The 23671-nt window shown below is 43.9% G+C and overlaps 1 protein-coding gene across 1 annotated transcript in view; it reads right to left on the minus strand.

The window, feature by feature from the left end:
- The window catches only part of tmprss3a (transmembrane serine protease 3a), a 48974-nt gene extending 28128 nt beyond the window's left edge, over window positions 1-20846 (minus strand). Inside the window, exons 1-4 of the mRNA XM_061088083.1 lie at window positions 20822-20846; window positions 20603-20655; window positions 19892-20105; window positions 3805-3918 (exon numbers count right to left, since the gene is read on the minus strand). Coding sequence (XP_060944066.1) covers window positions 3805-3918; window positions 19892-20105; window positions 20603-20655; window positions 20822-20846 — 406 coding nt within the window. The remainder of the gene's footprint in view (window positions 1-3804; window positions 3919-19891; window positions 20106-20602; window positions 20656-20821) is intronic.
- Between the last annotated feature and the right edge of the window lie 2825 nt (window positions 20847-23671).

Below are 23671 nucleotides of genomic sequence, written 5' to 3' on the forward strand. Positions count from 1 at the left end.
TCCTTCCCTCTTGCCATCTCTCTGCCCCAAAAACCATTAAAATAATTTACTACATGTCACTAACCTTGTATTCTATCTAGGGCTGCATGATATATGGAAAATGTATCGCCATTGCTATATTAACATACATACTGCTTGAACTGCAATAAACAGTGTTCCATGTGCCATGCAATCACACTCTACATGTCAAGATATTTGGCCGATAAGATGGAACCCTCCTCCCCAAGATAATAAATTAAAGACTTTCAGATCATTCACCCGTTTCCCCAACAGTTTGAGGCAGATGGCCACCAAAATTGAGTCTGCACCTTATCCCTGCCTTGTGTATATTAGTTTCTATGCTTCCCTTTGTCCTTGTTAGTTCATCTTGTTCCCCTCGTTCCATATTTTTTGTTTGAAATGTTTCATTTACTGAGGAAAAGAGCATTTATTACTTTGAAATCCCCCAGTTTAATGAAAATAATTACAATAAATATGTAAAAAATATGATTGCCTTATATTTTCTTTGATTTAACAGTCAGTTGTTGACTACACACAGACGTTGCTATATCTAATACTTCTATTTTTATTGCACTAAATCATATTTCTGGTTAGCTATTCAAAAGATTCAGAGCTTTGCATTTTCTTTATCTGAACCTCTCTGAATTTGTATTGAATAACCTTGCTCTAGATCAGGGGTCTTCAACGTTTTTCAGGCCAAGGACCCCCAAACAGATGGAGAGATGGAGCAGGGACCCCCTACTATATATATTGTATAAAATTGTGTTTTATATTAAATTGGGCCTAGTGCCATGTATAAACATAACTACCCTGATATTGTGCATTCAATACTAAGCTATTCAAATAATACACGGGAACATATATTCATGTTTTTAATTTTAACATGTGCAAGGTACAGGGTGGCCATGCCACTTCCATTTATAAACATACAGTGGGTACGGAAAGTATTCAGACCCCTTAACATTTTTCACTCCGTTTCATTGCAGCCATTTGCTAAAATCAAAAAAGTTCATTTTATTTCTCATCAATGTACACTCAGCACCCCATCTTGACAGAAAAAAACAGAAATGTAGACATTTTTGCAAATTTATTAAAAAAGAAAAACTGAAATATCACATGGTCATTAGTATTCAGACCCTTTGCTCAGTATTGAGTAGAAGCACCCTTTTGAGCTAGTATAGCCATGAGTCTTCTTGGGAACGATGCAACACGTTTTTCACAGCTGGATTTGGGGATCCTCTGCCATTCTTCGTTGCAGATCCTCTCCAGTTCCGTCAGGTTGGATGGTGAACGTTGGTGGACAGCCATTTTCAGGTCTCTCCAGAGATGCTCAATTGGGTTTAGGTCAGGGCTCTGGCTGGGCCAGTCAAGAATGGTCACATAGTTGTTCCGAAGCCACTCCTTTGTTATTTTCGCTGTCTGCTTAGGGTCATTGCCTTGTTGGAAGGTGAACCTTCGGCCCAGTCTGAGGTCCAAAGCACTCTGGAAGAGGTTTTCTTCCAGGATATCTCTGTACTTGGCCTCATTCATCTTTCCTTCAATTGCAACCAGTCGTCCTGTCCCTGCAGCTGAAAAACACTCCCATAGCATGATGCTGCCACCACCATGTTTCACTGTTGGGATTGTATTGGGCAGGTGATGAGCAGTGCCTGGTTTTCTCCACACATACCGCTTAGAATTAACGCCAACAAGTTCAAACTTGGTCTCATCAGACCAGAGAATCTTATTTCTCATAATCTGGGAGTCCTTCATGTGTTTTTTGGCAAACTCTTTGCGGGCTTTCATATGTCTTGCACTGAGGAGAGGCTTCCGTCGGGCCACTCTGCCATAAAGCCCCGACTGGTGGAGGACTGCAGTGATCTCTCTCCTCCCATCTCCCTATTGCATCTCTGGAGCTCAGCCACAGTGATCTTTGGGTTCTTCTTTACCTCTCTCACCAAGGCTCTTCTCCCACGATTGCTCAGTTTGGCTGGACAGCCAGGCCTAGGAAGAGTTCTGGTCGTCCCAAACTTCTTCCATTTAAGGATTATGTAAGGACTGTACTCTTAGGAACCTTGAGTGCTGCAGAAATTATTTTGTAATCTTGGCCAGATTTGTGCCTTGCCACAATTCTGTCTGTCTCTTTGGGCAGTTCCTTCGACCTCATGATTCTCATTTGCTCTGACATGCACTGTGAGCTGTAAGGTCTTATATAGACAGGTGTGTGCCTTTCATAATTAAGTCCAATCAGTTTAATTAAACACAGCTGGACTCCAATGAAGGAGTAGAACCATCTCAAGGAGGATCAGAAGAAATGGACAGCATGTGAGTTAAATATGAGTGTCACAGCAAAGGGTCTGAATACTTATGACCATGTGATATTTCAGTTTTTCTTTTTTAATAAATTTGCAAAAATTTGTACTTTTTAGTTTTTTTTCTGTCAAGATGGGGTGCTGAGTGTACATTAATGAGAAATAAAATTTCCTTTTTTGATTTTTGCAAATTGCTGCAATGAAACAAAGAGTGAAATATTTAAAGGGGTCTGAATACTTTCCGTTCCCACTGTATATCTTGCATACAACACTGAGCTATTCAAGTAATTCACAGATTCATGTTTTTATTTTTAACATACATGTAGAAGAGACAGTGAATCCTCAAGCTATCTGTGCATGGCACACATACTCCCACATTAGTGAGATGTCGGACCCTGATGGGTAGCAAACAACTTACCTAATCTTGGATGGATGGAGGTTGTTAGGCAGAGGGTGAAATCAGCCTCACAATATGTTGGATGCATGTTAATGTGTATTGAAAGACATTTAAATTCGTGAAAAAAAAAAAAAAAAGTATTAATTTTTTTAAAAATTGTCTTATCAACCAAAGATTTTGCGACCCCCCCTGCAGTACCTCCACGGACCCCCTAGGGGTCGCGGACCCCCTGTTGAAGACCTCTGCTCTAGATCAATGGCATCTCAGACCAAAACAAATGTTTTTTTGGTAACAACTCCAATTTCCCCTCTGCCCTACCTGTCCCATACCTACTGCAGAAAGCCAACTAGCAATATCACCATTTGCCAAACAAATTTGTAATACCTGTAACAGAGGTTAAGCTAACAATAATATGAGGACAAAATAATGTAGAAAAAAAAAGCCACCGCAGTTGGTCAAGTGGCAGCTCTTTAGTTTATAGGAATCCATATATGGTTTCATGTCATGTCTTTGTGCTCTTTTTACTTTTAAAACGTTAAATAAATTCTGAAAGGTTGATTTCGCCAGAGTGCTTCTGGGCTCCCACTTTCACAATGCTGTGTGGATGGTCACAGTTTTGTTTCTATAAATGAGAGGAGACCTAATAGTTTCACAGAGACTCAGATGCACTAACATGCACAAAGAACAGAGAAAGTTGGAAGTACCATCAGTGAGTTTATATATGAGTGTGAATGGGTCTATGTTTGATTAAACAATAAAAGTGCAACATCCATAAAGTATAAACATTTACCAATTAGTCGAGGGGTCTACATGTCTTGAATAATGTAGTCATCTAAACAGTAACCTTTAGGAGCATGCTGGATTTTAAGAGACCAATGAAAGAACAGAGTTTCCTTGGTACTAGGACCAAGGACAAGATTGAGAAAAAAGCTAAGAAAAAACAAAACAAGAATCAAGATCACATGGCTGTTTGTGTGTGTGAGTGTGTGTAGGCGGAACATAAATTGTAAAACATGTAAGGAGTGCATCATAAATTGATGGAGCAAAGGCAGCCCTTGCTCCAGTGGCTCCATTGTTGCTCAATGTCCAGAGTTCACACAACACTGAGCTCCTCACCTCCTAGGCCAATGCTGAGAGCGAGAGCGACCACCAAGATGAGGCATGAAGCAATTAGTAGCTCAAAACGATAGGCCAAGAGTCTGTTCTTCCAGCTTTCTTGCATGTCATCATCTGCTGAGACAAAATAGAGCAATACATCAAGTGTTTCATTAATCAGGAGATAAGGTGATTGCAGAGAAAGCTGATATGAGATTTTTCTACTATCTACAAAGTAAAATCGATACAATTTGGCATTTTTCCTCAAGAATACTACATCATAGGGCTGCTCGATTATGGAAAAAATCATAATCACGATTATTTTGGACAAAAACTAAATCACGGTTATTCAAACGATTATTAATATGTGCCCTTATTTTTTTTAATGACTAACCGGAAGTACCAGTCACTTCCGGTTCCGGTAAACACCGATTACGGCTGCGTGTCTTATTCCTCCATGAAACCATGCAGGATATCGGTGCCTTGTTATTCAAACCCTTAATGATGGCAACATTCTCCATAAAAACACTTTGTAACTGAGAACTTTGAAATTTCCTCTCATTATTAAATGTCCCCATCTGCCCCCCCCCCCACTACAAGCACACACAGAGAGAGAGAGAGAGAGAGAGAGAGAGAGAGAGAGAGAGAGAGAGAGAGAGAGAGAGAGAGAGAGAGAAAGAGGGGTGGGGGGGGCTATGAGGACCATCATCATTTACCCCCGAACCCCGACATTGAACGGGTTCCATACAACAACAAGCGGAGAATCGCGAGCTGACCCGCGAGGGTCCGGTGAGAACAGCCGGCGGCTGCACGCTGGAGAATAGACGCTGTGCGGCGCGGCCGCTACACTGTGTGGTGCTGCTACTCGTCGGATTCGAAGAGTCGATCAGACGGGGCTGCCCTCACTCTGCCGTTTTCCACTCGCGCTGTTTTTTAAATACCTCCGGTCACCACACACACAACTCGCCTCCTTCACTTCACAGCTGCTTAAGAGTGAGTGCCGGTCAGCGGGGCCGCGCTGAATGCTTTGGGGGAGGGACTGAATTGCGCATGTGCGTCTCTTTAGAAAAAAATGCCAAATAATCGTTTCAAATCGATTATAGTAGTTTGGAGATCGTTTGACCCAATAATCGTAATCACGATTATATTTCGATTAATTGAGCAGCCCTACTACATCATTGAGAAGATTATCAAACAAGCCATTGTACCTGTTATCAATTGTTGCTCTAACAGGAGGAAAGAGTGAATTTGTTGAAGACTCATTTGCATTTGGTACGGAGTAGTTAAATCAATCATCATAATCATATAGAGCAGTGGTTCTTAACCTGGGTTCGATCGAACCCCAGGGGTTCGGTGAGTCACTCTCGGGGGTTCGGCAGGGGTCAAGACACACACAGTATAGCCAGGTTCACACTGGCAATATCTGGACGTTTTTGTCGGCCGTCAAAAAATTGGCTGAAGACAATTTGGCAACACACAATTTTTCTTCGCCTTGTCAGATTACAAATATTTTGTTGCTTAGTAAAAATTAGTTACACAAAATAAATTCAGCCCACTCGTATTATTCGTGAAGTCCCCCTCCGCTTGGCCGTCATTGGCTGCAGCTGATCACGCCACATTGCTTAGCTTTGATATCTGTGCTGCATGGAACTTGATGCACTCAGTAGTCGACTTGTGGCTGTTGTGATTGTACGTCATTCAGCAAAGCCAGCTTCAACAGCAACTCTTCAGAACAACAACGCTCTCAACGTTTTGGTGACCCTTGAGATACTCACACCGTTTGTTACAACTTATTTTTGCGTGCAATACTTTTCGAGGATGGTAGACATGAAAATTAAGAAAAGGAACAGACTTTGTTGTGAAAACGATATGAGAGTCGCACTTGCCAAAGTGAAGCCGCGCATTTCTGAAGCTGTATCTGAAAGGCAACAGCAAAAATCACATTGATTTGCAATAAATATTATTTATTATATTAGTTATGTTTTTGTGTGAAATTCCTGTTTGTTGGTTTTGTTCTTTGAACACCGTGATTTTGTGTGCACTTGATGCATGGTTAATTTTGTGCACTAACAAAATATATACCTATGTTTTGAAGAAATAATATTTTATTTGTCCAATGACGAAGGGTTCGTTGAATGCACTGATGAAGCTTGCAGGGTTCAGTACCTCCAATAAGGTTAAGAACCACTGATATAGAGATTAACAAATTGTGACATCATCCACACTTAACCCTCGACAAGAGTAAGGAAAAACTTCCAGAAAAACTCTTTGAGAGAAACCTGCAAGTGAGGAATCTCATAGGACTGACATAGATATGTAATATAAATGTTAACACATCAACATAAACAAAATAAACAAATTTACAACATTCATGACAGCGTGATGGTATATAAGTGACTGAGTCATAATTAATTAGGCCACTAGCCCCAATGCAAACGTGTGTTTTTGCATTTTTTCTTAATAGGGTCAACCCATTGAGGGCTCGATTCAAAACCACACAAAAATCTAAGTAAAGAATTATCACAGGTTAATCCAACTCGTCAATCAATCAAATTGAATCAAATTTTATAGCCCATATTCACAAATCACAAATTTTCTCATAGGGCTTTAACAAGGTGTGACATCCTGTGCCCTTAACCCTCAACAAGAGTAAGGAAAAACTACTAAAAAACCCTGTTAACAGGGTAAACGAACGTAGAAACCTGGCCCGTGTAATGGAGAATATCAGAAAGATAAGGGTATCTACCCTACTGATTAGAATAAACACTTTGTAGCTTAATGGAAGGTAAATTAATTGATGGATTATTGTCAGTAATGGTATCTGAGTACACATATTGTATATCAAGCAGTCTTTTTGTCATCATAGTCCACGGTCAACAGCCACCACCATCAGGATCCACCATCACGATAGGATGCTACCATAGTCCACAATCCATCGCCAGGATCCACCATAAGCTGCCACCTCGATTGTGGTCCACCAGCACAATCAGATGCCAACAGGATACAGGATCCGACCTTATTATCACTGTCAGCCAGTTGTTGTGGGTTTATCTCTTGCTTCGATGTATAATGAGCATGAGTTGGAAACTGTTGTATGGTACCTCCAAATCATCGACCACACATTTCAGCGCAGGGAACATTGTAAAAACTAAAAAGTCCTTCATTCAAACATGGATAAGTGTCCACTGTCCCCTATGGTGACTAAACAGTGACAATGGTGGAAAATCCTACAATGTGGAGAACAGAGACATGGCAGAAAACCTCAATATTGAGACCAAAACAACAGCAGGATACAGTCCCCGGAGCGACGGGCTACTGGAAAGACATTATCAGACAGTAACAGAGCACATCCTGAAGGTGAAATGGGAAAATGGATGTGACTGGCACAGTGCCCTAGACTGGGACCTTATGGCTATGAACAGTATGCTCAATGTTCATGGCTACAGCCCCTATCAACTGGTATTTGGGCAGAATCCTAAGCTCCCTTCTGAATTAGTTGATAAGGTACCTGCTCTAGAGGGCACCACTATAAGTGCTAGGGGGGGAGAACACATACCAACATTACATAACCCTGTTTCATCTACAGGTATAAAGTTAAGAGCAAGTCATACTGTACCATTTGTAAACAGAAATTATGGAGTTCACCATAAAGCCAGATGTGGAGGTGAGGGGGCTGGGAGAGCACCTTCACCTGCACCACAGAGGATCACTCAGCACAGGTGAGAGCTGTTAGCTGATTGATCCTCACACTTAAAAAGGCAGCGTCTGGGGTCTCATTTATAAAAGAGTGCGTAGGATTCATACTAAAAGTGTACGTACGTACAAAAGCCGAAAATGGCGTACGCCAAAGATAATTCCGATTTATAAAACTGCTCGCACACACACCTGAACGCAATGTTTGCTTTATAAATCACAGTCGACCTGGAAACGTTCGTACGTGGATCTGCCTCCAAATCCGCCCTCCACACACCCACTTTCAACCATAAAGGGTCAATGCAAAGCACGGCGTTAATATTAAATTATGCTGCTGGAGGAAGTGAAACTTTCTGACACTGATATCGAGGTGTTTGTTAGTGAGGTGGAGGTGAGGAACGCTTTTATGGGACAGCAGTGATGATAAAACAATATGTGAGATCACATATCTCACACATCTCGCTGAACCCTCACTTCCTCCTCGTCCTTCCATTCGCATGCACACATCGAGCAGAACCCCGCACCGGTGTCACGGCAGTATTTATTTATTTAAAGCATCGGACCGATTCCCTCACATCAGTGGATCCTCACCTCCTCTGGGAAATTATTTGGAAAGTTTCCTCATTTCTTGTAATCTCCTGTGCGCTCTGTGATCTGTGTGCCTGATGGCACAGTCCCGTTCACTGCAGTGATCTGATGATACATGCACAGTGTTAGAAGATATTATTTATAAAACCTATTAAGGACTCGGCTCTGTAACTCCACGGTTAAATTGAATCTGAACGTAGTTCGCTGTAAGTTGTTTTATATATTTTTTAATTAAAAGGCTTGTGTAGAGCAAGTATCAAAAGTATCTGGTGTTGAAATGTACTTAAGTATCAAAAGTACAAGTACCTAAACTAAAAAGTGTTTTTTATAGTAGGCCTATACAGACACAAAACAACTCAAAATGCTTCTCCTCAAGATTTATTTCAACTGACTGAAAAATTATAACAACAATGTGCATATAATCAATATAATGTATAATTTTACAAATTTTGAACCCTAGATGCTGAGGTTCAAATAGTAATGGACCAGTGCATCTGAACTTCTAGAGCAGGGGTGTCAAACTCAAATACGCAGTGGGCCGAAATCAAAAAATTGCTTCAAGTCGAGGGCCACAATTTCAACGTTTATTGAAAACTTATTGAAAGAACCTTAGTGCACATATTGAACCTGGAACTAACAAGGCCTATGGAGTATTGCCGATAAAACAACATTAATTATGAAATAAATGAAATACAAATAATAAATAATACATAAATAAATATAAAAGTAATAAAATCAGTTTAATTTATTGCTTTCTGGCTTTATCTGCAGTATTTCCAGAGTAATTTCCAGTGAAAACATTTTCTACAGGCAAACAACAGCCAAAAATAATTGACTTCAAAGAAAAATCAAATGTCCTGTAGTAGCAAGAGAAAAAAAAGGTTTCCTGCAGCATCTGCGTCTCCCACAGGCGCAGCTTGGTTTTAAGAGCCCTCACTGTAGCGTACATGTCAGTGACGACAGGGCCCCCCTCGCCCCCCCCCCCCCCCCCCCCGTGATGTCACACAGAAACGTTTTATTGTTGTGCCTTTCCCTTTGCTTTCAATAAACTCACAGATCTCCTCACGCAACTGGAAAAATCTTTCCAGCACCTTTCCCTGGTTCAGCCATCGCAAGTCACACTATTCTGCACCTAACTCCTCCAGAAAAGACTTGAACTGGCGGTGATTTAAACCTTTGGCTCTGATAAAGTTAACCGCTAATGTTATGATGCTCATCACATGTTCATTTTCAAGGCTTTGCCACACAAAGACTCCTGGTGTATGATGCAGTGATAAGCTGTCAACTCACTTTTTCCTCACTTTTTTCCTCCTTCATCTTTTCTCGGATCCACCCTTTACATCCACGATCATATACTGTTCCTCCCACCTGTCTTGAAAGCTCCTGTTTTCAAATGGCACCTTTCGTTTTGCCATTTTTTGGGGAGCGGGATAGTTGAAAGTTGTCACAAGTGATACGTGATACAGACTGTGAGGCGCGCGTTCGCCGACACACGGGCAGTGCATTGTGGGATCTGTCATTCACCGTTGACCCGCCCACTCGTCAGCCAATGAGAGCCTGTCATTGGTCTTGAACTGTCACGTGCCCCATCCCGACGTGTTCACTGACCCTCAGGAATTCTCAGTACTTATTTTGTATTGAGAACTTGCAAAACACTGCCGGCGGGCCAGCTCTAATAGTAAATAGATTTTATCATGCGGGCCACATATAATTCATTCGCGGGCCACATGTAAATGGTAAATGGATTTGTATTTATATAGCGCTTTTCTAGTCTGATGAAGACCACTCAAAGCGCTTTACAGTACAGTTTCACATTCACCCATTCACACACACATTCATACAGTGCATCTACTTGCAGCACTTTGTTATTCTATGGGGGGCTATTGAGGGTTCAGCATCTTGCCCAAGGACACTTCGGCATGCAGATGGTTCAGACTGGGGATCGAACCGCCGACCTTCAGGTTGGAGGACGACCACTCTACCCCTCAGCCCCAGCCGCCCAAGGACATGTGGGCCTTGAGTTTGACACATGTGTTCTAGAGACAACAAATAATCAACTATAAACAAGTGCCTCTTGTGTCTGCCCAACAACATTAATAAACCACAGTATAACCACTAAAACATTCTGTAAATATCACTAAACATGGACCTTTCATCAGTAGCAGGTGTGATACACAATGCCCCTTATGATATCTCAGCAAATGGAAACAAGTTCTAGGCACACAAAATAAGATAGTTTCTCTTTTGTTAACAGCCTGCACAGTGCTGGTACAGAGAGGAAAAAATCACTGGACACAGTCTCGTTTTGCTGCCAAATTTCAGACAGAAAAATAAAGACTGAACTGAACCGAACTCCTGCATGAGCACCTGGACCCCCGGTTGAAACCCCCTGCTCTAGAGGAAGTAAAACTCGTAACATAGTTTCTGAAGATGAACCTGCGGAGGAATCATCACCGGTAGAGTCCCCCCCCTACGGCAGCGGGCACGTGAGTGAGCGAGAGAGAGGTGCGCCGTGCGCGTCTCGGCCCAAAATCAGATTTTTTTTTGGCGTGAGAAATTGGATGCAAAAAAAACATGCAAAGGCGTGTGTCACACGGCGAAAGCGTGAGAGTTGGCAGCTCTGAAGAAGTTTAAGTACATAATTTGGAATATCTCCTGTAACAAAATTAAATCAAGTGAAACAACTTTTTTTTATAGAGAATTCGTGTTTAATACAAAAGCGCAAATGATAAACAACAATTTAAAACAATAAACAATGGGGGGGGGGGGTTGGTTACTAAACCACGAAGAAGTTCCGTGTCCTGTGTAAGCGGGGACGCTACAATAGCTTAAAAATATATATTTTAGTTAGCGAAATATTAAAACGAAAAGCGAGAGCAGGTCAGACTAGATCCGAACACAGATACTGAAGCTGCAGCTGCAGCTCTGCCTTAATCTCGCGTTAAAAAAATTGACGGCATTAAAATGGGTTTGCGTTAACGCCGTAAATAACGCGTTTAACTGACAGCACTAATATTTTTATATATAGTTATATAGTTCATATATAAATATATTAACTGTTTATATTTAAACAGTTCATTTATTTGGCAATAAAAAAAGCCTTTCTTAAATGTTGTCAAGCGTCGTTTTGTGCACGATAAAGTATCGGTTCAGGCACCGGTATCATTTTAAATGTATTGGTTAGGAGCCGGTTTGGGAAAAAAACAAACGATACCCATCCCTAGTCATCACTGCCAAACGGTGTGCAACCAAATATTAAAGAGGGGTGCCGTTATTGCTGCACATGATGTTTTTTCTGTTTCTTCTTTGAAATTACAATATGCAAGTTGAAAAACAATTTTCTTTTCTAAATTACTTTGGACCTCCAATTAAAAGATCATGATATAAATTTGGTACATTTACATTTATTTCTGAAGATATTGTACAGGTAATGCAAAAAATGAAGGGGTGCCAATAATGGTCAGCAGGGATGTATATTGTGTTGCAAATGCGTAACTATATTGGTACAACAAGGGGAAAGAAATCATGCTGAGCACAGGTGGTAAAACGTCAAAGGTCGATCCAGCAGTGTTTTATTGGTTAGATGATCAGTTTAAAGTTGCTTGTCATTTTGATGATTTTTATTCGGGCAGGCTCAAAAAACTTTTCAACAGATGTGATCCCTCTACTAAAGTCTGCGATTCCATGTTGAAAAATAGGACAGATACTGTGGGTTGCTAAGCAGACCCAGTGTTTCCCCTACCATTCTATTAGGGGGGCGCTGCGCCCCCCCCCAACGGGACCTCCCGCCCCCCCCTGGAAGGTCAAGTTAATTATTTATTTTATTTTTTATTTTTTAATATAGCGCCAGATCTCTACATAAATCATTTTAAGGTTACATTTTCTATTAAACAGGTCTATAGCTTGCATTTCTGTCTCGACATGATCGCGCGTTTGGTTCTCTTTCTTTTGATGTCTCACTATGGGATACGCCCCTCGCGCGTATTCACAGAAGCACTATAACAAATCGCCAGCCCTGATAGGCTGGCAGTCGTGACGTCCGCGTCAAGGCACCTTAAATACGGTGGTCGCGGCGTCACACATCATTCAAACAGTGTTGCCAACTTGGCGACTTTGTCGCTATATCTGGTGACTTTCCAAACCTTCATGGCGACTTTTTTTGTCAAAAGCTACTAGCGACAAATCTAGCGACTTTTTCTGGTGTTGTTGGAGACTTTCTGGTGTTTTGGAGACTGACGTGAAAGCACGTATCGTTCTGCAGTTACTGTCCTCAACGAGCAGCGGGTGCTGCCGTAATCCCCTCCGCCGTCCCAGAGCACTCACAGGCGGTCAGTCTCCCAGTAGCTGCAGTCACAGCAGAGAAGAGCAGACTGCAAATGAATTGCGCATGCGCAAAGCCGCCGCTGATCCTGCCCTGGTTTACAGACCGAGATGTAAGTGTCAATGTATCTTCACTGTCACTGGAAAACATGAGTCATTGAGTTCAGTCTCATCGATGCAGAGTCCACATCGGGATGCATCTAAGAATCAAGACATTTCCACACCTCTAGAAGGTCTATTTCAATGGCAAGATAAAAAAAAAAAAAGAATCAACAGAAGAATACAGAAGCGTATTGCATTCACTTGAGAAAAAAGTTCTGTTTTTTATTTTATAGAGAACTTGTTTTTCAAGTGAATGCAATACGCTTCTGTAGAAGAAAGCTCATTTGTAGTTCTGAACATATTAAAGTGATTTTTTCTCACTTTTTGTACGTCCTACAGCGACCATTACAATTATGCAAATTAGGCGATGACGTCATTTAGCGATTTTTAGGACAGCCAATAGCTACTTTCCTTGCTGAGGAGTTGGCAACACTGCATTCAAACACCTCTTCTCGCTTCACGAACAAGCATTTTTCTACTCAACGTCGATGCTAACTAGCTGCTGTCCATAGACCGGAGCTAACACCTCCTACGCCGGACGCTAGTAGTAGCAACGTCGACCCGACTACCTTCACCATAGGTAGTTTTCAAATTTAAATAGCTAAACGGCACCGGGAGCCTGCGGTCACCGCACTGCCTGCTACCGGAGCTAGCTAGCTAACAGGGATTATCACTCCAGATAATTCGCTACCCTTTAGCACACCAAGCTAAATGGAGCAAGCTGCAAAGCTTCATTCCACCCCGCACCTAGGCGATGCCAATCGCCTAGGTGCACCTGTGGAAATACAATGTCGAGCACGGACACTCACCAGGTCTGCTCCATGTGTCTCGGGCTGGAACATGCCCGCGCCGCCATCAGCAACCCGGGCTCGTGCGCCGACTGCTCCCGCTTCACAGCGAAGAGCCTCCGTCGACGGCTAGCACGCCAAGCTAGCCTCTCTGAGGGGGACCCGATCCTCTTCATGGCCACCACCGAGGAACCCCAACCCGGTGTGGCCGAGGAGGACGCTCCCGAACCAGAGATTCGGCGCTGGGGCTCCACGCTGGATTTGCTGGACCCGCTAACGGAGCCACCTCTCATGTTGGACTATGAGGAGGAGGATGAGTCCGACTGCGAGGATTGTCTGGTGTCGGATGGTGACGACGAGGATTTTGAATCCTGCTTCGTTCCACCGGCACAGGCTCTCAGCTCTCCAAAAAGACTCAAAAACGACACACAGAGGTGCAGAGCAAGCTGTTGTCCCCTTTAACACCACAAGGGGGAAGCAGCGTCCCACCTGTGGTGAAACGTCCCGTTCCGCTCATCTCGAGCCTATCAGGCCGCGCATGCGCGATGATACTCGGAGGTGTGCAGCTGGTGCGGGCCCCCAGAGATCGTCTGTGTCAGACATAGCTTCACTCCCCCCTGACTTTGAGGTTAGAGAGTTGGAAAGCATGCACAGCGTCAGAGTGGATATTGAAAACACTGGCCAAAGGCTACAGGCTTCAATTCGCCACGATGCCCCCCCGTTTCCACGGCCTCATCGCTTCCCGTGCGCAGGGAGAGTCGGCCCGGGTGTTACGGGAGGAAATATCAGTTCTATTAAACAAAAGTGCCATACGAATAGTGCCACTCCAGCAGAGACTGGAAGGTTTTTATTCGAGGTATTTCCTGGTCCCAAAGAAAGGGGGGAGTTGCTTACGTCCCATCCTGGACCTTCGCATTTTGAACTCGTATCTCAGGAGGTACAAGTTTCGCATGCTGACACATTCAACGCTGATACGTTTGATCCGGCCGGGGGACTGGTTTACATCAATCGATCTGAAAGACGCATATTTTCACATTCCCATTTATCCTCCGCACAGGAGATATCTGAGGTTCGCTTTTCAGGACACATTGTACGAGTACCTAGTACTCCCATTCGGCATGTCACTGAGCCCGAGGGTGTTTGTGAAATGTGTCGACGCCGCTATAGCCCCCCTCAGGGAGCGGGGCATACGCGTGGCCACTTATCTGGACGACTGGCTGCTGCTGGCTCGCTCAGAGCAAGAGGCGGCGGTGCACACAGGCATTGTGCTGGCACACCGAGCCGATCTGGGGTTTGTGGTGAACAGGGAAAAGAGCGTGTTGACACCGAGGCAGGACATTTCCTTTCTGGGTCTCACGTTAAATTCACTGACCTACACGGCTCGCTTATCAGCCGAGAGAGTAAACACTTTCAGGTCCACTCTCTCTCATTTTGCCGTAACACGTCGGGTCACGTACGGACTGTGTCTCCGGTTACTGGGACTGATGGCCTCAACCATATTGGTGGTGAGGCTTGGCAGGCAGTACATGAGAGATTTCCAGCGTTGGGTGGCTTCTCTCAGACTGGATCCCGTGCGCCACAGACGCCGCCGTGTCACGGTTTGCGCGTCCTGCGTCAGCGCGCTGCGACCACGGCAACAGCCGTCTCTGTTGACAGCGGGTGTGCGCATGGGCGCGGTATCTGCCAGAAAGGTGGTGACGACAGACGCCAGCCTGTCAGGCTGGGGCGGTGTGTTCGAGGGCAGATCCGCGAATGGGATGTGGAGCACAGATCTCAAACATGCCCATATCAATTATCTGGAGTTGATGGCAGTGTTTCTGACGATGAAACATTTTCTGCCGTTCCTCCGGGGACACCATGTGTTAGTGAGGACGGACTATACGACCACAGTGGCGTATATCAATCGCCAGGGGGGTCTACGTTCTCTACAGTTACACACTCTTGCACGCAGACTGATATTATGGGGCGAGGTGCATCTCCTCTCAGTGAGAGCGACCCACGTTCCCGGAATTCAGAATGTGGGTGCGGACCTCTTGTCCAGGGGAAATCCTCTCTACGCGGAGTGGAAACTTCACCCGTCTGTAGTAGAGCAGATTTGGTCACTTTTCGGCCGCGCGACAGTGGATCTGTTTGCGTCGAGGGCGAACACACAGTGCCCACTGTTCTTCTCCCTGCACGACCGGAGCGCACTGCTGGGGCTGGACGCGTTCGCTCACGAGTGGCCGCGCGTGCCGCTTTACGCGTTTCCGCCTCTGGCTTTGATTCCCCCGACGTCTGTCACTGATTTTGATCGCTCCTCACTGGCCGTCTTTGCACTGGCTGGCGGAAGTGAGGCAGCTCCTCCACGGTCACCCGTGGCCTCTCCCGCTGCGCAGGGACCTGCTCTCCCAGGCGCGCGGGCAGATATTTCACCCTCATCCGGAGCGCCTCGCCCTGTGGGCTTGGCCCGTGAGTGGTTTAATCTGAGCCTGACTGGGTTATCACAGAGTGTTGTTAACACGATTCAGAATGCCAGAGCATCATCCACTAGGTCTCTCTATGACTGTAAGTGGAGATTGTTTGAGGATTGGTGTGCTTCGGCACAGGAAATCCCTTTTCAGTGTCCAGTTGGTACAATCCTGTCCTTCCTGCAGGACTTGATTGATCAACAGAGGGCATTTTCTACTGTCAAAGTTTACTTGGCAGCTATTTCCGCTTGCCATGTTGGATTTGATGGAAAACCAGTCGGCCAACACCCCCTGGTTTGTCGTTTTATGAAGGGTGCACGGAGGTTGCTTCCCATCTCTAAAACTATGTCACCATCTTGGGATCAGCAGTGGTGCTTGGTGCCCTCTCTAGTCATCCTTTTGAACCACTGGATAACGTCGACATGAAAACGTTATCCCTGAAGGTGGCTCTGTTATTGGCTTTGGCTACAGCTAAACGAGTGAGTGATAATCACGCTTTATCTGTACATCTGGCATGTATGCGGTTCACCCCGGGGAACCTTGGGGTGACGCTGAGGCCGAATCCTGCTTTTGTTCCTAAGGTTGTTAAACCATGCTCCCCAGTGGAACTGGCAGCTTTTCAGCCACCTCCCTATGGTTCTGCGGAACAGCAGCGGTTACACATGCTGTGCCCTGTCCGTGCCTTACACACTTATGTGGAAAGGACAAGGAACTTTAGGAAAGGGGATCCGTTGTTTGTGTCCTGGGCTAAGCCCCACTGGGGCAAACCTATCACCAAACAAAGACTTTCTCACTGGATAGTGGATGCCATTGCATTGGCCTACTCCAGCTCGGGCCTTCAGGTTCCGACTGGTTTACGGGCACATTCTACTAGAGGTCTCGCGACCTCTTGGGCCCTGTTCAAGGGAGTCTCTATCCAAGACATCTGCGCTGCAGCTAGCTGGTCTTCTCCCCTCACATTTGCGAGGTACTACAGGTTGGATGTCACATCCCCTGGCCTGACCCACGCTGTCCTGAGCGTGGGCTCTAATGTGGATCTCACTCCTGAGTGAGGGGGGGGCTGGTGGTCAGTCACCGAGATAAGCTTGTCTGGCAATACGGGAGTCTCCATATCCCATAGTGAGACATTGAAACGAATGCTAAGAAAGAGAACTTTAGGTTACTGGTCTCACTCATGCTACTCAGAGAACCGGGGTTACGAAAGTAACCTAAAGATTTCTCCTCTGCTCTCTGTATCGCGCACGGCGGAGTTCCATCCAGATGCGCGCACACACAGACACGTGCGCACACACAGGTGAGCTACCTCCCACCAGCGGACAGAGAGCATCCACCTGATGTCGCATGAACCACCTGAGAAGCAGTTAAAAATATCCGCGTTTTTTAAACGCTCCCAGGTGGATGAGGATGGTAACAGCCCCTCTCCTGTGAGGAGCAGCCGGACGAGCTCTCCTGCTCCGGGTCCGAGTTCAGAGAAGAGCCCACGTGTTGCACGCCCTGCCCCAGACAAGAATCTGCTCAGTCACCACCGGATGATAGGTTCTGACCCAGCTTGGCTGTCAGAGGGGCAATACTCCCCCTGGTTGTACAAGACTGATCTTGATAAGTATTACACCGGTCGCAATTCTCCAGCGCGCAGGCGCCTGGCTGTTAACATGGGACGCGCATTTCTCGGTCAATTCTGCTTTCTCTGCTTGTTGTATTTAACCGTGAACGCACCTCGACTCGCAACTTCAGCCTGAACCATTATTAATCCCGCTGCGTCACTTCCTTCTATCACTGTTTAACCGGCAAATCTGACGTGAAAATATTTTTATTACAGACGGAAGTTTCAAAACGGTAACTTAACACAAACGAGGGTTATGGCGAGGTGCTCTATTCTAACTAGTCCTGTTTGATTGCTGTGGTAACAGTAATTTCAGGTGGTAGAGAAGTCGTTATTATATATACATTTACAAATATATGGGAAGATTGCTAGTAGGATCTCAACTTTTGTCTTCTTTCACTTTATGCGCATGCTCCATAACGTCTTTACAGTGATTTCAACCAATCCGCTCCAGCGTTTCCGTGTTTTCGTGACTGGGCTTCGTGTAGACGCGATAAACATAAGTACCGGATCCAAATTTTTTTCCGGATTCCGGCAATCCAGGTTACTTATGGAAGTCAGTGAATACATACATTACATACATACATGTATACATGCATGCATAAATAAATAGATAGATAGATAGATAAATTACAGTTCATAGAGAATGAATAGGGGATTATTTCAGTTTTCTTTTTGGTTTTAGGAATGTTCTGTCGAATACGTAGACAGCATAAACAGGCAGTTGTGAGAGGAAACCAGACCCAGCCATTTATAGAGTCTCCCTGCCAGTCCTACAGAAAGGACAAACTGGACAAACACGTCTGAGCATCACAGAATAGCCTGTCAGCGCCGGTCAGAAATTAAAATGTAAAGTTCAAAATCATTAAAAGAAACACATTAACATCATGATTCCTTTAAGTTTTTGTGTCCCTGTCTCCCTGTCTCGCCGCCACCGCCCCCCCCCCCCCCCCCCCCCGCGACGCTCTGCCGCCACCATCGCCCCCCGCCCCCCCCCCCAAAGCTGTAAACCTAGGGGAAACACTGAGACCCGACCAGATGTCATCTAAGACACCTGTAGTTTAGCATCTAATACAAAAAATGCCACTGTAAAGTCTATCCATGAAGTGAATAAAGCTTTCCGTAAGCTATAGGTGGAAAAGCTGACTCAAATTTCAGCATTTGGGTGACAATAATGCTCTAAACCTGATTGTCTTCAGTGATGCTTGGCAATCTTTTAGATGGAGATACACAGGGGGAACTTTAATTACCCTTGTGGGAGAAAGGGGGATGTTTTCCCCCCTGTGTTGCCAATCTGAGAGAAACAGACTTATGGTGCGGAGCACTCTTGTAGAAGAAACCCTTGTATTGTTATATGTTCTTTGTTATTTTTGGGTCCATCCAGACCAAGCTCCATTATCCTTTTTTTTTTTTTTTAATGAAAGTGCAGGATTTGCCGCAGTTCCTCTTAAAGTCATTATATCTTAGCCAGTCAGCTCGAGCTGAATTGACTTAGTGACGTTGGATGTTTAGCAATCATATTAGATTTAAAAAAAAAGGAAATCAATACCTATTCGCTGTAAATAAAAGTGGGAGTCTCTGCGGTGCAGAGAGCTGTGTCCAACGGAAAACAAATCTGCAACAGCCAGTTAAAGAGAAGCCTCAGTGTCAGCCAAAACTTTAACGAACCACATACACTATTTTTGGGCCAGCGCCCCTCACAAGGTATGATTCGCAGTATGGCTCACAGGCGGGTTCAGATCGGACCGGACACGGAAGCGACGCGCCGCACTAATCCCTAAAGCGCCGGCGCTTGGCTGTTCACACCGGACACTCTACCGCTGCGCTAATAATATCACATACTTTTGCCGTTATCAGCCTGCTGAAAAACAGCATTTAATCATTTTTTTCAAGCATATACTTACTTGTTGCTCCAACATAAACTGCAACAGCGTCCCAACATGTGTCTTTTTTGTCTCATATGTGCTGAGGATCATAGAGCTCACTGTACTTCTCCACTTCAATTATTAATATAATGTCATCCATCTTCAAGAAATTCTCCGCTGTTTGCTCCATTCAATGTTGGGTGTGGAGGGTAAATTACGTATTCTCCACTCAAGCCTATGTGGAAAATACGTAGCGCCCCCCCTCATTTATATCGTATAAAATATGTCATCAATATCGTTTAAAATCATTTTTCAGTGTGTTTCCTGGCGCGATACGCTCCATCAAGCGCAAAAAATAGACTTGACGCCGAAACGATTGCTGCACTGCGCTAGGCAGCCTGGGCGTGGCGCTTCAGCGTCCGGTGTGACCTGCACAAAGGTTCGACATTTGAGTGGATGGGAGCCAGCTGGCTTCTGAGGCTTGGCGCTGCGCTTACCGACGCTTTGGCGTCGCTCCCGCGTCTGGTGTGAACCCGGCGTTACAGTCTACAAGGTGTATTTAACCAGTAAACTATTATTATCTAATTAAATCAGGTTCAACATTTATATGCAGGCTTTTTTGTGTCAGGATGTTGGATGGGGCTGTATTAACACACTGTATTTACACACCGTCCACTGCTCAAGAGCATCACAGGGTCTCACCTTGAATAAATGGCTGCACCTTGGTGATTGGCATGGTTGAACTGGGTGCAGCTGGAGACTGGGGCTCTTCAGGTTTGGCTGAATTATTCTCTGACAAGGAGACAGCAGTGAAGCTGACCAGGGGGCTCACATTCACTGTGCTGGGGGTCTCGACAATGGGGAGATCCTCTTCTGCTACAGAGACCACCTCTATCCTGGAGGGGTCCTTATGTTCCTATACAGGGCAAAATGTAACAAAACTGAATTTACTTGAGAATTTATTTATTATTATTTATTTATATATATATATATATATATATATATATATATATATACATTGTATATATTGTATATATTTTTTACATATTTTCCCATTTAAAATCAGTATTGTGACTAACCACATGATGACTACCATTGCTGGTCAGGCTTGGGGTCCCAGGGGACAGTGATGAACATGAATATTGGCAAGAAAAATTAGAAATTACCAAATTAACAGTTTCATAATTAACAGGTTTCCCTGTTGGAGTGTCTGGAGGGTATTTAAAAGATACAGATGAGGTCCCCAGCCTATAAAATGTTACAAAAAACGAATTGAAATTTGAAGTAATTTCTTTCGATTTGAGAAAGAAGTCCAAGCCCAAAAGTATTTATCTAGATAAATTGATTTAAATCAAAGAATGTTATGTGATCTAATTGCTTCAGCACTAATGTGACTGTATTTTGTCCACTTACTGATGGGGGGGTCGACTTGTCAGCAGCAGCAGCAGCAGCATTGGCAGCAAGATCTGCAAAAAAGACAAGAGAAACAGTAGGATAAGTGGAGACACTGACAGAACAATAGGAGAGAAATAAAAGTGGTGGAAGAGGATATGGTGAAACAAAGAGAAAAACTATCAGGAATTATCAAAGCTGGATGTATCACTGAGTTTGTCCAAATTATGTCCAACATACCGTTCTCCCCAAAGATTTCCGTCATTGTGCCATTCTCCAAATTCGTTATGCTTAATCTAATTCCAGTAACCCCTATTCCCGGTCATTTTTTCTCTCTGTCCTCTCTTGCTTTTCCTTTTCTTCCTCCTCTCTGCCTTAATGGCTGTCTTCCTGCCGTGCCTAAACTTTGGTACAAAGGGACATCTGAGCAGGTGAGTGCTGTCACTCGGAGTGGGGATCAGTTGACCAAGTACCTCCCATTCTCTGGGTAGGATTACATACTCATGTGTCCTCTGAGAAGTGAAGGCCAATGCATGGACACTGTCCAATAGCTTCACTATTCAGCTGCTTTATGCAAATACACTCACACACATGCACTGTAGAATAAGTTGTGTTTTTTGTTACGTAGATTTACCAGAGCCATGCAATTAGATTGGACTGTATGGCAAGCTGTAGATATAATTTAAATGACTGTCTCAGATTACCTAAAGCATGCTGTCTGACATTATCAATCATATTTGACATTTAAAAAATGTTATGCATATTTTGTTGCTTTAATACATCACAAACATAATTTGTTAACAATTAGGAACAGACCTTTCTGTGACATCACCCCCATGAAGGCATGTGATTTCAGTTAAGGAATAGATTTCATTGGAACAGGAAATAAACAGACTGGAGCTGAGGTCCAACATTACCCAAATTCACCTCTCTATCTCTCAGTGCATGCTGGGAGTGAGTGTGTTTCTGTGGTAGTAGTGTGTGTAGTAGCAGTTTAGTTGGTAGCTACCAGTGTGTCTGTGTAGCATGGCTGCTGCAGGTGGAGGCTTTGGCCTCCATAAACTGTGTCCGGCTGTGGACTGCTCTGTCGAAGAGGTTAGTCTAGTCTGTTGCTGAGGTTGTTGGCTATGATATTGGAAGTCTGCTTCAAGAATGAACAGCGCTGTGGTGATTTTGATGTCCCCGATAAAAATGATCCCCATCTACTGTAAATCTCCAAACCATAAACATGTGTCTCTCAGGAGACACATGTTCATGGTTCTGAAAAAGAACGAGGACGAACAAAATTTGTTCTTCAGGTTTAAAATTGATGAATCCAATTATACTGTGCATGTAACATCAGGTACGATGAAGTGTTTTGGCTGTGGAAATGAGGGACATCTGATTCGCTTGTGCCCAGAAAGAGCCGGTGTGAGCCAGTCGGCTGCCTCCGGAGTGGGCCTGCCTCGGCCGGTGATGGCCCCGCTGCATCCCAGATCTAAAACTGTTCTGTAACTCAGTCAGTCTTCATGAGAAAGACAGAAGCTACAGACCAACCAAACTTCACTGATAAGGAAGTTTTCAGCCTCAGAAAACTAAAGTCCAAAGTCTGAGCACAAATGTTCATTGAGAAACGAGCTTGAAGACTCATTCGACGTGCACGTAACATGTATCTTTAGATGAACGTTAAAGGCAAGACTGAAAGCTGATTTCACTGTCTTTCTTTTGACAGGTAATGTAGAAGATTTTGAAAAGATACCTCAAGCAAGTTTTATGTTCTGTGAAGAAAGATTAGCTGTTTTTTGGTCATATTTTGGATTGAATATGGTTTGATTAAGTTGTTTGATACTTTGTTGTATTTTTTTTAAAACTTTACTGAGCAAATAAAAGTGGCTTGAAAAATCTAAAAATCTCTGTCAAATTGGGTCAGCACATTTATCATTGCTCTCGGATATTTACTTTTACATTTTAATTTATACTTTCATATATATATTTTCTTGTTAATCAATATGAGTGAAGATGCATTTTTGTAAAACTTAATTAGTGAAGGTAAGGAATTTTTCATCCAGAATCCATTCAGGACATTTCCCCCCCATTTCAGAATTTCAGAATAATTTGCATGGCATTTTAATGCCATGCAAATATAAATATAAAAACTATAAAAATATGAAGCAAATATAAATAATACCAGGGTAGGGATTGTGCAGTAAGTAAACACTAGAGACTGGATTGTGCAAAGTACAGTTAGTTTGTTATTTGTCGTGGGAAGTTAAAGTGTCACAATCACAGCTGGGGACATTAGTGCAGTCCAGTGATAGGGTCCCAGGTTTTGTTGACGAGGCCAGCAGCAGTCAGGAAAAAAACGTTTTTGTGGTGTGAGGTTTCGTCCTGGTGGCCTCTCGCCCCGACCCTGTTTGTGGATTTCAGAACTGCATTCTACACTATAATCCCTGCTCGGCTTCAGACAAGTGTGCCTGACTCCATCTGCATGTGGATCACAGACTTCCTGTCTGATAGGAGTCAGTGTGGGAAGCTGGAGAAACAGGTCTCTGACCCCCAGACCATCAGCACCGGATCCACCTAAAGGCTGGCGCATGCTTCTGCAACGGCGTCTGCCCCTTTTCACGCAGCTGTGTCGACGGACTCGTTTTGATTTATGGTTCCCCAAGGGTTGCGCTTGATGCAAAGCAATTCACCGCCAGACCACCAGACCTGATAGTGCTGTAGCTAAATTTAAGGAAATAATTCCGATTACATTCGAACCCGTATTATCCGTCAATATAAACAACAAATTCTTTAAAAACCCGAGCTCCATTGAGATTGACCACCTCGTCAATAGCTCTGCAGACTCATTACGCCTCTAAAAAAGAAAAATGTCAAACATAGTAAATTAGCTCCGTGGTATAATTCCAAGACACATAAGTTGAAACAAATATCAAAAAAACTAGAAGGAAGTGGCGCTCCAGCAACAGTGTTGAAAATCTCCTAGACTGGAAGAGTACTGTTAAAGAATATGAAAAGGCCCCCCACAAAGCAAGAGCTGCCTACTATTCAAAACTAATAGAAGAGAATAAAACCTTTTTTAATGATAAAATTCTTACTATTAGAAAT

This window comes from Limanda limanda, chromosome 16, assembly GCF_963576545.1.
Source record: "Limanda limanda chromosome 16, fLimLim1.1, whole genome shotgun sequence".
In the NCBI taxonomy this organism is placed as follows: domain Eukaryota; kingdom Metazoa; phylum Chordata; class Actinopteri; order Pleuronectiformes; family Pleuronectidae; genus Limanda; species Limanda limanda.